The sequence below is a fragment of the Salvelinus fontinalis genome, chromosome 31 (genome assembly GCF_029448725.1).
Source record: "Salvelinus fontinalis isolate EN_2023a chromosome 31, ASM2944872v1, whole genome shotgun sequence".
In the NCBI taxonomy this organism is placed as follows: Eukaryota; Metazoa; Chordata; class Actinopteri; order Salmoniformes; family Salmonidae; genus Salvelinus; species Salvelinus fontinalis.
Window position 1 is genome coordinate 23,711,569 of NC_074695.1, and position 17,678 is coordinate 23,729,246.

At 48.2% G+C, this 17,678-nt stretch overlaps 1 protein-coding gene across 1 annotated transcript in view; it reads right to left on the minus strand.

Annotated features, from left to right (window-relative positions):
- The window catches only part of LOC129829872 (nucleolar protein 4-like), a 55,021-nt gene that overhangs the window by 9,204 nt on the left and 28,139 nt on the right, over positions 1-17,678 (minus strand). Inside the window, exons 5-8 of the mRNA XM_055891859.1 lie at positions 14,317-14,458; positions 2,241-2,527; positions 1,919-2,104; positions 1,206-1,394 (exon numbers count right to left, since the gene is read on the minus strand). Of these exons, the coding sequence (XP_055747834.1) occupies positions 1,206-1,394; positions 1,919-2,104; positions 2,241-2,527; positions 14,317-14,458 (804 nt within the window). The remainder of the gene's footprint in view (positions 1-1,205; positions 1,395-1,918; positions 2,105-2,240; positions 2,528-14,316; positions 14,459-17,678) is intronic.

Below are 17,678 nucleotides of genomic sequence, written 5' to 3' on the forward strand. Positions count from 1 at the left end.
GTGTGTGGTCCTAATTCTGGGTTTAAGGGTCTCTTTTCCAAGCTTAAAATGCTAAACATTCAACATTGGCCATACTGTCAATCCAGCATGATTTCTGCCACGCTCAAAACAACTGTTAACTCGGAACTGGGAAATGTTACTTCAGTCAGCTCAAGACAACTGGGAATTTGGGAAAAAACGAGCTAACCTATAACCTGTTTTAGAGAAATGTAATCATTAAATATTGTAAGAGCTTTCATTGTCTGCTTATATGCCCCCTTTTATTTATCCTACGGTTCTGACTTGTTGTACAGGGAGAACACTGTAAGAACGGCCATGTTCTGAATTCTGTAGCTGTACATTTCAAAAGTGTTGAACAAATAGTTTTATTGACTACGTCCGTCCTAGCTCGCTCATTAATGTCTTAATCGAAATTACGGATTGCCTCTTATCTGCTTGTCGTCCCCTTATGCCATAGTTTGTGTATCTCAATTGTCAGTAGGAACCACATTTGTTTAAGCAAGTCAGCCATATCAGCTATGTTTTTTTAAAAGGCAGTAAATTAGGCTGAATGAACTGTTTCACTGCCAGACAAGATAGCCAGGTGTAACAGTGGTAAGGTGTTGGGACTGCTGTTGGGACTCTGCTGTTAGGACAGCTTTATGTAGGCCCTAACAGTTTGTGGGCAGAGTTTGTCGCCGTTATAGTGCAATTAATGTATTGTTTCAGTGTTGTGTAGTGGCTTTGGAGGCATGCATCCCCTATTGTTTTATTTTGTTTGCCCTACCAAGATTTACATGCTAAAATCGCCACTGCATTGAGCACATCTTCCACACTTATAGTTCCCAGTTTGAACAGTAAGGCATTTGGAAAGAATGGACCAGCGTATCTCTGATCGTCTGTATGAGAACACTCCAGGCTGGAGCATCAGCTCTATTTGTAGAATAGGCCAATGTTTCAGGATTATTTTTTTAACAATGATTGAAGTCTGTTATGAAGCACAGCCAAGATGTGCTGTCCTTTTGGGGCTTTTGAGCTAGAAGTGATGGTCTGGGCATGTTCGTGTTCTGCTGTTTTCCAATGTTCTTGAACTTGGGATTTCACTTGAAGTCATTGTCATATATGGCAACTAATAAAGTCCACTCTACAATCAACCCCCCTTCGTACTAAATAGGGGGAGGGGGGTTAGGTACTATGGGGAGGATACTGAGGGGAACAGTGCCTACCTCAAAACCAACCTTCTTCATACGGCGGCAGGACTTGAGGTAGGTGCGGATGCGCTTGCGGGAGCGCTCCTGGAACTCAGGGAACTGTCGGCTGCATGACTCGATGATGGCCTGGATCTTCTCCTTGGGCTGCTTGGAGATGGGCACCATGCGGTCCAGGTTCTCATCCACAAACAGACGAACAAACATCTGAGAGGGTAGAGATAGAGGGGGGAAGGGAGGAGCGAGAGGAGGATGGGGTGTATAAGGGAGGAGAGGGGGGGAGATAGGTTTAGAAAGGAGACGAGATGATGGGAGGTGTAGAGGGGAGAGAGGAGGAGGGGGTGTAGAGTAGGGGGAAGCAGGAGGGGTATGTGTAAACAGACAAAAAGAGCAACAGCAGAAGTGGGGGAGTAAACATGGAGGTAGAGCATGAAAGAGGGTGCAAAGAAAAGGAGCGGGATTAAATAAAGAGGGGGGAGAGATGAGAAGAGAGAAGATATAGTGAATGCAAAAAAACATTTAAAATGCACAATAACATGACAATGGTCTTAAGGTTGAGGAGTGCCATTTAACATTTTCCCTCTGACATTTATATTATTTTGAAAAAGTGCTAACTTAACTTCTTTGTAGATATTTGGGTTGCATGAAGACAAATTGTGTTGCATAAAGGCCAATTTCTTCAATTTCTTGAAGTATATATTTAGTTGTGACAGCTGCGATGATACTCTTACATTAAATGCTTTCAGCCTCTCTGGGTCCATTCCCTCAGCGTCAGTGATCTTGTCACTGTCATCGTGGTCGTCATGATCGTCATCATCATCATCGATGATCTGAGCATGCCCAGAGGTCAGGTCCTCAGCACTCATGCTCAGTTCTGTCTTCAACGAGTCATAGCTTCCGGAGCTGTGCTGAGGAGACTGTAAACACCCACAAAGAAACAAACACTGTTACTATTGCCACAGATAAGGACACAAAACAGCATTCAAGTTGTAATAAAACATCTGGTGTGGCTATCACCAACACGCCATATTCAAATGTATTTTCTGTTCTTACCTTGTTGCCGTAGTCTGGTTTCCCAGGGGACTTCCTCGTAGGGTCAGCTGAGTAGGGCATCCCAACAGGGCTCCCCACAGGCAGCAGTCTGTCAGTCAGATTGATGGGTTGCTGGTCCTCTGATGAGGAAGAGGAGGAGGTGGTGGTGCTAAAGTCCAGGGGAGCACTCACCCCGTTCTCAGTCACCTCCCTGTATGGAGCCACACCATCTGAAGGGACACTGCCCACAACCATTGCCTCCGGGGGGGTCAGGGATGGCAGTCCGTTGGCACTCTCAGAGTCGTCATCTGAAAGAGAAAGAGGGAGAGAGAGAGCGCGAGCGAGCGTGAGAGGTAGAGAGGGCGGGGAGAGAGAGATAGAGAAAGACAGAGCGAGCGAGAGAGGGGGAGAGGGCGGGGAGAGAGAGATTGTAAACCATTGTAAATACAACCCATATTTATGCTTATTTATTTTAACTTGTGTGCTTTAACCATTTGTACATTGTTACAAGACTGTATATATATATAATATGACATTTGTAATGTCTTTATTGTTTTGAAACTTCTGTATGTGTAATGTTTACTGTTAATTTGTATTGTTTGTTTCACTTTTGTGTATTGTCTACCTCACTTGCTTTGGCAATGTTAACACATGTTTCCCATGCCAATAAAGCCCCTTGAATTGAATTGAGAGAGAGCGATAGAGAGAGAGAGAGAGAGAGAGAGAGAGAGAGAGAGAGAGAGAGAGAGAGAGAGAGAGAGAGAAAGAGAGAGAGAGAGAGAGAGAGAGAGAGAGAGAGAGAGAGATAGAGAGGCATGATATAATAAATTAATTAGTCTCAATAAATCCAGATATTATTATTCATAAAATTTTCATTTTCCCGGCCCCCATTTGAAAATGTGAATTGCCAAATCCTACAAATTGAGTTTTTTGCTAACTGTCATATAAGTAAGATGACTTGATGTGTTGTGAGGATGTGCAATGTAGTTGTTTTTGTAAGAGTAAATGTGTGTTTATTTATTTACTCAACCATTTCTATCCTTAGCAATCACTCTATTTGTGTGTGTGTGTGTTGAGGGCTGGGGTGGATTTACATGCTATATGTTGTGCTCTCAGTGTTTCTATAGGAAGAGGAGGGTATTGGGGTCAATTGTCAAACTAAATAGGGTGTGCTGCCACTGTGGAGGGCTGTGTTTCTAATGGGGGAGAGAGGGATGGAGATGAGGAGAGAGGAAAGGAGGAGGAGGACATGATGGGATGGTAAGGCAGGATGTGATGGGATGGTAAGCCAGGATGTGATAGGATGGTAGGGGAGGATGTGATGGGATGATAAGCCAGGATGTGATAGGATGGTAGGGGAGGATGTGATGGGATGGTAAGCCAGGATGTGATGGGATGGTAGGGGAGGATGTGATGGGATGGTAGGGGAGGATGTGATGGGATGGTAAGCCAGGATGTGATAGGATGGAAGGGCAGGATGTGATGGGATGGTAAGCCAGGATGTGATGGGATGGTAGGGGAGGATGTGATGGTAGGGGAGGATGTGATGGGATGGTAGGGGAGGATCAGATGGGATGGTAGGGCAGGATGTGATGGGATGGTAAGCCAGGATGTGATGGGATGGTAGGGGAGGATGTGATGGGATGGTAGGGCAGGATGTGATGGGATGGTAGGGGAGGATGTGATGGGATGGTAAGCCAGGATGTGATAGGATGGTAGGGGAGGATGTGATGGGATGGTAACGCAGGATGTGATGGGATGGTAGGGGAGGATGTGATGGGATGGTAAGCCAGGATGTGATAGGATGGTAAAGCAGGATGTGATGGGATGGTTAAGCAGGATGTGATGGGATGGTAGGGGAGGATGTGATGGGATGGTAAAACAGGATGTGATAGGATGGTAGGGCAGGATGTGATGGGATGGTAGGGGAGGATGTGATGGGATGGTAAGGCAGGATGTGATGGGATGGTAGGGGAGGATGTGATGGGATGGTAGGGGAGGATGTGATGGGATGGTAAGGCAGGATGTGATGGGATGGTAAGGGAGGATGTGGGGGGATGGTAGGGGAGGATGTGATGGGATGGTAAGCCAGGATGTGATGGGATGGTAAGGCAGGATGTGATGGGATGGTAGGGCAGGATGTGATGGGATGGTAGGGGATGATGTGATGGGATGGTAGGGGAGGATGTGATGGGATGGTACGGCAGGATGTGATGGGATGGTAGGGGAGGATGTGATGGGATGGTAAGGCAGGATGTGATGGGATGGTAGGGGAGGATGTGATGGGATGGTAAGGCAGGATGTGATGGGATGGTAGGGGAGGATGTGATGGGATGGTAAGGCAGGATGTGATGGGATGGTAGGGGAGGATGTGATGGGATGGTAAGGCAGGATGTGATGGGATGGTAGGGCAGGATGTGATGGGATGGTAGGGAAGGATGTGATGGGATGGTAGGGGAGGATGTGATGGGATGGTAAGGCAGGATGTGATGGGATGGTAAGGCAGGATGTGATGGGATGGTAGGGCAGGATGTGATGGGATGGTAAGGCAGGATGTGAAAGGATGGTAGGGGAGGATGTGATGGGATGGTAAGCCAGGATGTGATCGGATGGTAGGGGAGGATGTGATGGGATGGTAGGGGAGGATGTGATGGGATGGTAAGGCAGGATGTGATGGGATGGTAAGGCAGGATGTGATGGGATGGTAAGGCAGGATGTGATGGGGTGGTAGGGGAGGATGTGATAGGATGGTAAGGCAGGATGTGATGGGATGGTAGGGCAGGATGTGATGGGATGGTAGGGCAGGATGTGATGGGATAGTAGGGGAGGATGTGATGGGATGGTAAGGCAGGATGTGATGGGATGGTAAGGCAGGATGTGATGGGATGGTAGGGGAGGATGTGATGGGATGGTAAGGCAGGATGTGATGGGATGGTAGGGGAGGATGTGATGGGATGGTAGGGGAGGATGTGATGGGATGGTAAGGCAGGATGTGATGGGATGGTAGGGGAGGATGTGATGGGATGGTAAGGCAGGATGTGATGGGATGGTAGGGGAGGATGTGATGGGATGGTAGGGGAGGATGTGATGGGATGGTAGGGGAGGATGTGATGGGATGGTAAGGCAGGATGTGATGGGATGGTAGGGCAGGATGTGATGGGATGGTAGGGGAGGATGTGATGGTATGGTAGGGCAGGATGTGATGGGATGGTAAGGCAGGATGTGATGGGATGGTAAGGCAGGATGTGATGGGATGGTAAGGCAGGATGTGATGGGATGGTAGGGCAGGATGTGATGGGATGGTAGGGGAGGATGTGATGGGATCGTAAGGCAGGATGTGATGGGATGGTAGGGCAGGATGTGATGGGATGGTAGGGCAGGATGTGATGGGATGGTAAGGCAGGATGTGATGGGAAGGTAAGGCAGGATGTGATGGGATGGTAGGGGAGGATGTGATGGGATGGTAAGCCAGGATGTGATGGGATGGTAGGGGAGGATGTGATAGGAAGGTAGGGGAGGATGTGATGGGATGGTAAGCCAGGATGTGATGGGATGGTAGGGGAGGATGTGATAGGAAGGTAGGGGAGGATGTGATGGAATGGTAGGGGAGGATGTGATGGGATGGTAAGCCAGGATGTGATGGGATGGTAAGCCAGGATGTGATGGGATGGTAGGGGAGGATGTGATGGGATGGGATGGTAGAGGAGGATGTGATGGGATGGTAAGGCAGGATGTGATGGGATGGTAGGGGAGGATGTGTTGGGATGGTAAGGCAGGATGTGATGGGATGGTAAGGCATGATGTGATGGGATGGTAGGGGAGGATGTGATGGGATGGTAGGGCAGGATGTGATAGGATGGTAGGGGAGGATGTGATGGGATGGTAGGGCAGGATGTGATAGGATGGTAAGGCAGGATGTGATGGGATGGTAAGCCAGGATGTGATAGGATGGTAAGGGAGGATGTGATGGGATGGTAGGGGAGGATGTGATGGGATGGTAGGGGAGGATGTGATGGGATGGTAGGGCAGGATGTGATGGGATGGTAAGGCAGGATGTGATGGGATGGTAAGGCAGGATGTGATAGGATGGTAGGGGAGGATGTGATGGGATGGTAGGGGAGGATGTGAAGGGATGGTAGGGGAGGATGTGATAGGATGGTAAGGCAGGATGTGATGGGATGGTAGGGGAGGATGTGATAGGATGGTAGGGGAGGATGTGATAGGATGGTAGGAGAGGATGTGATGGGATGGTAGGGGAGGATGTGATGGGATGGTAAGGCAGGATGTGATGGGATGGTAGGGGAGGATGTGATGGGATGGTAAGGCAGGATGTGATAGGATGGTAAGGCAGGATGTGATCGGATGGTAGGGGAGGATGTGATGGGATGGTAGGGAGGATGTGATGGGATGGTAGGGGAGGATGTGATGGGATGGTAAGGCAGGATGTGATGGGATGGTAGGGGAGGATGTGATAGGATGGTAGGGGAGGATGTGATGGGATGGTAGGGGAGGATGTGATGGGATGGTAAGGCAGGATGTGATGGGATGGTAGGGGAGGATGTGATGGGATGGTAAGGCAGGATGTGATGGGATGGTAGGGGAGGATGTGATAGGATGGTAGGGGAGGATGTGATAGGATGGTAGGGGAGGATGTGATGGAATGGTAGGGGAGGATGTGATGGGATGGTAAGGCAGGATGTGATGGGATGGTAGGGGAGGATGTGATGGGATGGTAAGGCAGGATGTGATGGGATGGTAAGGCAGGATGTGATCGGATGGTAGGGGAGAATGTGATGGGATGGTAGGGAGGATGTGATGGGATGGTAGGGGAGGATGTGATGGGATGGTAAGGCAGGATGTGATGGGATGGTAGGGGAGGATGTGATAGGATGGTAGGGGAGGATGTGATGGGATGGTAGGGGAGGATGTGATGGGATGGTAAGGCAGGATGTGATGGGATGGTAGGGGAGGATGTGATGGGATGGTAAGGCAGGATGTGTTGGGATGGTAAGGCAGGATGTGATAGGACGGTAGGGGAGGATGTGATAGGATGGTAAGGCAGGATGTGATGTGATGGTAGGGCAGGATGTGATGGGATGGTAGGGGAGGATGTGATGGGATGGTAGGGGAGGATGTGATGGGATGGTAAGGCAGGATGTGATGGGATGGTAAGGCAGGATGTGATGGGATGGTAGGGCAGGATGTGATGGGATGGTAAGGCAGGATGTGAAAGGATGGTAGGGGAGGATGTGATGGGATGGTAAGCCAGGATGTGATCGGATGGTAGGGGAGGATGTGATGGGATGGTAAGCCAGGATGTGATGGGATGGTAAGGCAGGATGTGATGGGATGGTAGGGGAGGATGTGATGGGATGGTAAGGCAGGATGTGATGGGATGGTAGGGGAGGATGTGATAGGATGGTAGGGGAGGATGTGATAGGATGGTAGGGGAGGATGTGATGGAATGGTAGGGGAGGATGTGATGGGATGGTAAGGCAGGATGTGATGGGATGGTAGGGGAGGATGTGATGGGATGGTAAGGCAGGATGTGATGGGATGGTAAGGCAGGATGTGATCGGATGGTAGGGGAGAATGTGATGGGATGGTAGGGAGGATGTGATGGGATGGTAGGGGAGGATGTGATGGGATGGTAAGGCAGGATGTGATGGGACGGTATTGGAGGATGTGATAGGATGGTAGGGGAGGATGTGATGGGATGGTAGGGGAGGATGTGATGGGATGGTAAGGCAGGATGTGATGGGATGGTAGGGGAGGATGTGATGGGATGGTAAGGCAGGATGTGTTGGGATGGTAAGGCAGGATGTGATAGGACGGTAGGGGAGGATGTGATAGGATGGTAAGGCAGGATGTGATGTGATGGTAGGGCAGGATGTGATGGGATGGTAGGGGAGGATGTGATGGGATGGTAGGGGAGGATGTGATGGGATGGTAAGGCAGGATGTGATGGGATTGTAAGGCAGGATGTGATGGGATGGTAGGGCAGGATGTGATGGGATGGTAAGGCAGGATGTGAAAGGATGGTAGGGGAGGATGTGATGGGATGGTAAGCCAGGATGTGATCGGATGGTAGGGGAGGATGTGATGGGATGGTAAGCCAGGATGTGATGGGATGGTAAGGCAGGATGTGATGGGATGGTAAGGCAGGATGTGATGGGATGGTAAGGCAGGATGTGATGGGATGGTAGGGGAGGATGTGATAGGATGGTAAGGCAGGATGTGATGGGATGGTAGGGCAGGATGTGATGGGATGGTAGGGCAGGATGTGATGGGATAGTAGGGGAGGATGTGATGGGATGGTAAGGCAGGATGTGATGGGATGGTAAGGCAGGATGTGATGGGATGGTAGGGGAGGATGTGATGGGATGGTAAGGCAGGATGTGATGGGATGGTAGGGGAGGATGTGATGGGATGGTAGGGGAGGATGTGATGGGATGGTAAGGCAGGATGTGATGGGATGGTAGGGGAGGATGTGATGGGATGGTAAGGCAGGATGTGATGGGATGGTAGGGGAGGATGTGATGGGATGGTAGGGGAGGATGTGATGGGATGGTAGGGGAGGATGTGATGGGATGGTAAGGCAGGATGTGATGGGATGGTAGGGCAGGATGTGATGGGATGGTAGGGGAGGATGTGATGGTATGGTAGGGCAGGATGTGATGGGATGGTAAGGCAGGATGTGATGGGATGGTAAGGCAGGATGTGATGGGATGGTAAGGCAGGATGTGATGGGATGGTAGGGCAGGATGTGATGGGATGGTAGGGGAGGATGTGATGGGATCGTAAGGCAGGATGTGATGGGATGGTAGGGCAGGATGTGATGGGATGGTAGGGCAGGATGTGATGGGATGGTAAGGCAGGATGTGATGGGATGGTAAGGCAGGATGTGATGGGATGGTAGGGGAGGATGTGATGGGATGGTAAGCCAGGATGTGATGGGATGGTAGGGGAGGATGTGATAGGAAGGTAGGGGAGGATGTGATGGGATGGTAAGCCAGGATGTGATGGGATGGTAGGGGAGGATGTGATAGGAAGGTAGGGGAGGATGTGATGGAATGGTAGGGGAGGATGTGATGGGATGGTAAGCCAGGATGTGATGGGATGGTAAGCCAGGATGTGATGGGATGGTAGGGGAGGATGTGATGGGATGGTAGGGCAGGATGTGATGGGATGGTAGGGGAGGATGTGATGGGATGGTAAGCCAGGATGTGATAGGATGGTAGGGGAGGATGTGATGGGATGGTAACGCAGGATGTGATGGGATGGTAGGGGAGGATGTGATGGGATGGTAAGCCAGGATGTGATAGGATGGTAAAGCAGGATGTGATGGGATGGTTAAGCAGGATGTGATGGGATGGTAGGGGAGGATGTGATGGGATGGTAAAACAGGATGTGATAGGATGGTAGGGCAGGATGTGATGGGATGGTAGGGGAGGATGTGATGGGATGGTAAGGCAGGATGTGATGGGATGGTAGGGGAGGATGTGATGGGATGGTAGGGGAGGATGTGATGGGATGGTAAGGCAGGATGTGATGGGATGGTAAGGGAGGATGTGGGGGGATGGTAGGGGAGGATGTGATGGGATGGTAAGCCAGGATGTGATGGGATGGTAAGGCAGGATGTGATGGGATGGTAGGGCAGGATGTGATGGGATGGTAGGGGATGATGTGATGGGATGGTAGGGGAGGATGTGATGGGATGGTACGGCAGGATGTGATGGGATGGTAGGGGAGGATGTGATGGGATGGTAAGGCAGGATGTGATGGGATGGTATTGGAGGATGTGATGGGATGGTAAGGCAGGATGTGATGGGATGGTAGGGGAGGATGTGATGGGATGGTAAGGCAGGATGTGATGGGATGGTAGGGGAGGATGTGATGGGATGGTAAGGCAGGATGTGATGGGATGGTAGGGCAGGATGTGATGGGATGGTAGGGGAGGATGTGATGGGATGGTAGGGGAGGATGTGATGGGATGGTAAGGCAGGATGTGATGGGATGGTAAGGCAGGATGTGATGGGATGGTAGGGCAGGATGTGATGGGATGGTAAGGCAGGATGTGAAAGGATGGTAGGGGAGGATGTGATGGGATGGTAAGCCAGGATGTGATCGGATGGTAGGGGAGGATGTGATGGGATGGTAGGGGAGGATGTGATGGGATGGTAAGGCAGGATGTGATGGGATGGTAAGGCAGGATGTGATGGGATGGTAAGGCAGGATGTGATGGGATGGTAGGGGAGGATGTGATAGGATGGTAAGGCAGGATGTGATGGGATGGTAGGGCAGGATGTGATGGGATGGTAGGGCAGGATGTGATGGGATAGTAGGGGAGGATGTGATGGGATGGTAAGGCAGGATGTGATGGGATGGTAAGGCAGGATGTGATGGGATGGTAGGGGAGGATGTGATGGGATGGTAAGGCAGGATGTGATGGGATGGTAGGGGAGGATGTGATGGGATGGTAGGGGAGGATGTGATGGGATGGTAAGGCAGGATGTGATGGGATGGTAGGGGAGGATGTGATGGGATGGTAAGGCAGGATGTGATGGGATGGTAGGGGAGGATGTGATGGGATGGTAGGGGAGGATGTGATGGGATGGTAGGGACGGATGTGATGGGATGGTAAGGCAGGATGTGATGGGATGGTAGGGGAGGATGTGATGGGATGGTAGGGGAGGATGTGATGGGATGGTAGGGGAGGATGTGATGGGATGGTAGGGGAGGATGTGATGGGATGGTAGGGGAGGATGTGATGGGATGGTACGGCAGGATGTGATGGGATGGTAGGGGAGGATGTGATGGGATGGTAGGGGAGGATGTACTAGGATTGTAGGGGAGGATGTGATGGGATGGTAGGGGAGGATGTGATGGGATGGAATGGGAGGATGTGATGGGATGGTAGGGGAGGATGTGATGGGATGGTAGGGACGATGTGATGGGATGGTAGGGGGGGATGTGATGGGATGGTAGGGGAGGATGTGATGGGATGGTAGGGGAGGATGTGATGGGATGGTAGGGGAGGATGTGATGGGATGGTAGGGGAGGATGTGATGGGATGGTAGGGGAGGATGTGATGGGATTGTAGGGGGGGATGTGATGGGATGATATGGGAGGATGTGATGGGATGGTAGGGGAGGATGTGATGGGATGGTAGGGGAGGATGTAATGAGATGGTAGGGGAGGATGTGATGGGATGGTAGGGGAGGATGTAATGGGATGGTAGGGGAGGATGTGATGGGATGGTAGGGGAGGATGTAATGGGATGGTAGGGGAGGATGTAATGGGATGGTAGGGGAGGATGTGATGGGATGGTAGGGGAGGATGTGATGGGATGGTAGGGGAGGATGTAATGGGATGGTAGGGGAGGATGTGATGGGATGGTAGGGGAGGATGTGATGGGATGGTAGGGGAGGATGTGATAGGATGGTAAGGCAGGATGTGATGGGATGGTAGGGGAGGATGTGATGGGATGGTAGGGGAGGATGTGATGGGATGGTAGGGGAGGATGTGATGGGATGGTAGGGGAGGATGTGATGGGATGGTAGGGGAGGATGTGATGGGATGGTAGGGGAGGATGTGATGGGATGGTAGGGGAGGATGTGATGGGATGGTAGGGGAGGATGTGATGTGATGGTAGGGGAGGATGTGATGGGATGGTAGGGGAGGATGTGATGGGATGGTAGGGGAGGATGTGATGGGATGGTAGGGGAGGATGTGATGGGATGGTAGGGGAGGATGTGATGGGATGGTAGGGGAGGATGTGATGGGATGGTAGGGGAGGATGTGATGGGAGGATGTGATGGGATGGTAGGGGAGGATGTGATGGGATGGTAGGGGGGATGTAATGGGGGAGAAGCTAAGGGGGAAACAGACCCTCACAGGGTGGCATGCAAAGTACAAGTGAACAGTAATAATCTGTCAAAATAACACTAATGTGGGGTTATGCTGTTAAACCACGAAGACGACTCATTTCTACCATCACCTTTTCCTTGAGGCAGGGGAGCCATCAAAGTCTCCCTTTCCCCCATCCAAATCTAAAAGGCCCCTCTCACAGGCATTTTCATTGTTGTGCTGAGCCTGTGAGGGCTGATATGGCTATTTTCTATTGTGTTGACTAGCTAGAATCCAGCCAGTGCAAAATCTGTGACTTTTACTTTGAATATACTATTCAATACAAACTGGTAACCAGAGTGTCTGGTTGTCTAGAGTTTTTAATATCTGTAGTTTCTTAGTGGATGTTCACTTTCCCATCATGAGTTAGTCATGGATGGAGGTGGGGGTGGCTGGAGAACCCTCAGACATTACGGATGATTGAGGTTGGGGTGGGGTAGCGAAACACAACACATAATGATGGATTTGGTTGGATTAGTACATTAATAGATGCACAAAGTGCTCCCTATCCTATACTACTAGTACATGGTTCTCCCACACCTGCTTAACGTACAGTCGTGGCCAAAAGTTTTGAGAATGACACAAATATTAATTTTCACAAAGTTTGCTGCTTCAGTATCTTTAGATATTTTTGTCAGATGTCACTATGGAATACTGAAGTATAATTACAAGCATTTCATAAGTGTCAAAGGCTTTTATTGACAATTACATGAAGTTGATGCAAAGAGTCAATATTTGCAGTGTTGACCCTTCTTTTTCAAGACCTCTGCAATCCGCCCTGGCATGCTGTCAATTAACTTCTGAGCCACAACCTGACTGATGGCAGCCCATTCTTGCATAATCAATGCTTGGAGTTTGTCAGAATTTGTGGGTTTTTGTTTGTCCACCCACCTCTTGAGGATTGACCACAAGTGGGATTAAGGTCTGGGGAGTTTCCTGGCCATGGACCCAAAATATCGATGTTTTGTTCCCTGAGCCACGTAGTTATCACTTTTGCCTTATGGCAAGGTGCTCCATCATGCTGGAAAAGGCATTGTTCGTCACCAAACTGGAGGATGTGTTGGCACCATTCTTTATTCATTGTTGTGTTCTTAGGCAAAATTGTGAGTGAGCCCACTCCCTTGGCTGAGAAGCAACCCCACACATGAATGGTCTCAGGATGCTTTACTGTTTACTTGACACAGGACTGATGGTAGCGCTCACCTTGCCTTCTCCGGACAAGCTTTTTTCCGAATGCCCCAAACAATCGGAAAGGGGATTCATCAGAGAAAATGACTTTACCCCAGTCCTCAGCAGTCCAATCCCTGTACCTTTTGCAGAATATCAGTCTGTCCCTGATGTTTTTCCAAGAGAGAAGTGGCTTCTTTGCTGCCCTTCTTGACACCAGACCATCCTCCAAAAGTCTTCACTGTGCGTGCAGATGCACTCACACATGCCTGCTGACATTCCTGAGCAAGCTCTGTACTGGTGGTGCCCCGATCCCGCAGCTGAATCAACTTTTGGAGACGGTCCTGGCACTTGCTGGACTTTCTTGGGCTTCCTGAAGCCTTCTTCAAAACAATTGAACCGCTCTCCTTTAAGTTCTTGATGATCCGATAATTGGTTGATTTAGGTGCAATCTTACTGGCAGCAATATCCTTGCCTGTGAAGCCCTTTTTGTGCAAAGCAATGATGATGGCATGTGTTTCCTTGCAGGTAACCATGGCTGACAGAGGAAGAACAATGATTCCAAGCACCACCCTCCTTTTGAAGCTTCCAGTTTGTTATTCGAACTCAATCAGCATGACAGAGTGATCTCCGCCTTGTCCTCGTCAACACTCACACCTGTGTTAACGAGAGAATCACTGATATGATGTCAGCTAGTCCTTTTGTGGCAGGGTTGAAATGCAGGGGAAATGTTTTTGGGGGATTCAGTTAATTTGCATGGCAAAGAGGGACTTTGCAATTAATTGCAATTCATCTGATCACTCTTCATAACATTCTGGAGTATATGCAAATTGCCATCATACAAACTGAGGCAGCAGACTTTGTGAAAATTTATATTTGTGTCATTCTCAAAACTTTTGGCCACGACTGTACATCCCAAATCCCACTCAACCAATGGAAACAGGGACATACTGTAAACAAACAAACATACAGTATGCAAAAACACACACACTCTCACACACAAACACACGAAAAGGCTTACCGTCTTCCTCTTTCAATGCGGCTTGTGGGCTGTGTACCATCCCTCCATTGGGGGGACTGAGCTCAGGGACAGGGGGACGCTCAGCAGATACCCACGTGGGCTCAGCCATATCCATGTCCTCACTGCTCACCGAACTTTCATCCTGAGAAGAGAGAGAGAGAGAGATAGAGAAAGAGGAGAGAAAGATTGAGACATTTCTCAAATTACGATTGATTTTGATCCCTGAGGACGATTGAATAGGCTGCTGAAGATTTGATTGTATTTAATTTATTACGATCCGCATTAGCCGACGCCAATGGTGACAGCTAGTGTTACTGGGGTCCGACACATAACGAACAAGACTATACAGACTAAAGACTATACAATTGATATACATTTAAAAACATTAACATGTAGTGTTTGTGTGAGGGTATCGTTCAGTTACACATACATGTCGCGAGGTGTCGCTTTATTCGTTTTTTTAAACCAGATTTGCTGTTCACTTGCGCTATATAAGATGGAAGGGAGTTCCATACACTCATGGCTCTGTATAATACTGTATGTTTCCTTGAATTTGTTCTCAACACCTCTGGTGGCATGTCTGATTACAATAAAGAGCAAAAGTGGCTCTGTTCTGGGCCAGCTACATCTTAACTAGGTCTTTCTTTGCAGCATTTGACTATATGACTGGACAATAATCAAGATAAGATAAAACTACAGCCTGCAAGACTTGCTTTGTGGAGTGTGGTGTCCAAAAATCAGAGCGTCTCTTTATTACGGACAGACCTCTCCCCATTTTTACAACCATTGGATCTATGTTTTGACCATGACAGTTTACAATCTAAGGTAACACCAGGTGATTTAGTCTCTTCAACTTGTTCAACAGCCACACCATGCACTACCATATCCAGCTAGGGAATGATTTGTACCAAATACAAAGCTCTTAGTTTTAGAGATGTTTAGGACCAATTTATTACTGGCCAACCATTCCAAAACAGACTGCAACTCTTTGTTAAGGGTTTCAGTGACTTCATTAGCTATGGTTGCTGATGCGTATATGGTTGAATCATCAGCATGCATGCACACACATGCTTTGTTTAATGCCAGTGGCAGGTCATTGGTAAAATAGAAAAGAGTAGAGGGTCTAGAGAGCTGCCCTGCAGTACACACACTTTACATGTTTGAGAAGCTTACATAAAAAAAGCTATTTACTCAACAACAGATTATGGTCAATATTATCAAAGGCTGCACTGAAATCTCACAGTACAGCTCCCACAATCTTCTTATTGTCAATTTCTTGTGTCAGTGCAGTACATGTTGAGTGCCCTTTGTTTACAGAGAAATTAGCAAAAAGCTCACCTCTAACTTTGTACAGTGCTAATGCAATTAGTAAAATCAGTCACACCACGAAATGCTACCAAATAAATCACAATTAATTTATAATACTGTGAATATATAGTTTCACAGACATATTGTTGCATTTTTTTATGGTTTGAGCGAAATCGTTAAGAATAATATAAAACCAGTCTGCACACCACCAAGGTGAATTGGTTTAGTCTTGACTCTTGATTGACAGTGTTGAGGGATGGGTAATGTATTGATGCTCGAGTGCCAAATCAACACAAATGTGTTTCTATTTGTCATTGTTACTTCTTTTTGATATTTATGAGTCTTATTTTTGTTGTATATATTTTTATATTTATATAGTTTTAAATATTATGATTATTGATTTGTGTTGTTCCAAATGTCTGAATAAAAATTATAGTTAGTGCAGAATGGTGATTTTTTTTACATTGGCGGGAGGGGCGGGGTCCGCCCAGGGAGCCATACAAGCTAAAAACGCCACTGGGTAACGTAATGATTTTGACTTCCCTCCAGGCCTGTCGACAAAGGCCTTCCTCTAGACTCACATTAAAGACGACGGATAGGAGTGGTAATAGAGTCAACTACCATTCTCAGTAGCTTTCCATCTAAGTTGTCAATGCCAGGAAGTTTGTCATTATTGATCGATAACAATCATTTTTCCACCTCTCCCACATTAACTTGTAGAGAGCAGCAGACTACAGGAGTAAAATCACATACACTATTTTCATGTGAGCGAGCATTCAGTACACATGTCAAACACACATAATAATATGCATTATTACAAATGTCAATAGAAAGCACTGTACACAGTCACAGTTTAGCCAACGCCATTTTCTCCTGACACTGCCAACACCACTGTGGAACTTTGACAGCAAAAGGGTAAGAATGAGGGAAAAAATCTCCCTGTTAAATAATGTGTACTTGCAGTACTGCTATTTTTAACTGTGGAAAGAAGAAACCTCAAACATGCTCACTATAGCGGAACATAGACAGGAATGGACCAGAGTGGGTTAGTTGCCAGAGCTTGAGGAAAATAAACAACAAACACAGACTACGACGATGGTGGTGCTGAACATTGTTTTATTATATAGCGGGAGGAAGGGTCCTTAGTCAGTTGTACAACAATGCATTCAACTGAAATGTGTCTTCCACATTTAACCCAACCCCTCTGAATCAGAGAGGTGTGGGGGGCTGCCTTAATTAACATTCACCTCATCAGCGCCCCATCAGCACCCAGGGAGCAGTTGTTGTTCGGGGTAAACTGCCTTCCTCAGGAAGAGAAAGACTGATTTTTACATTGCCGGCTCAGCGATTTGATCCAGCAACCTTTGGGTTACTGACCCAACGCTCCTACCCGCCAGGGTACCTGCTACTGAACCTCTACCAACAGGGAGGACAACAGCTCTGAATGTAACATTCTGCAATACACTGGAGTACCTAGTCACAGAGAAGCAACCCAACACAGAGAAACAACCTCCACAATACGTCCATATTTGATATTGTCTCTGTCAACATCTCAGTGTTGTCTTGTCGCCGCCAATCAACATGCTTTTGGTCCTCTTGTAGAATGAATGACCAATACTTTGGTAAAGTGGTTACTTACAAGCTAGCCTTGCAAGCCGCCTGATCTCGCTAACTTAAGTAATTTAGGCTACTTACAAGCAGCCCTGGTTTATATGCATGATGAAAACAAAATCTGCTCTTTCCAGGCCAAGGGTTTTGCCGATGGGGTTAGCTAATTTATGAATACACTTGCTAATGCCTCTGAATAAAAACGTTGAAATATATCATGAATGCAAGAGAACACGTTTGGCAGAACCTCACACATACAGTACAGTACAATAAGCACTAAGCACACACTGCTGTCCTCCTGAGGAAACACGACACACCCCTCTGAGGGTTTTGTAGAGGACTGAGGCATTTACTGAAGGCTCTATTAGTGATGCATGACATGATAAAAAGAGGGAGAGGAGGGGAAGAGAGGGGAGAGAGAGAGATTGAGAGAGAGGGAGAGAGAG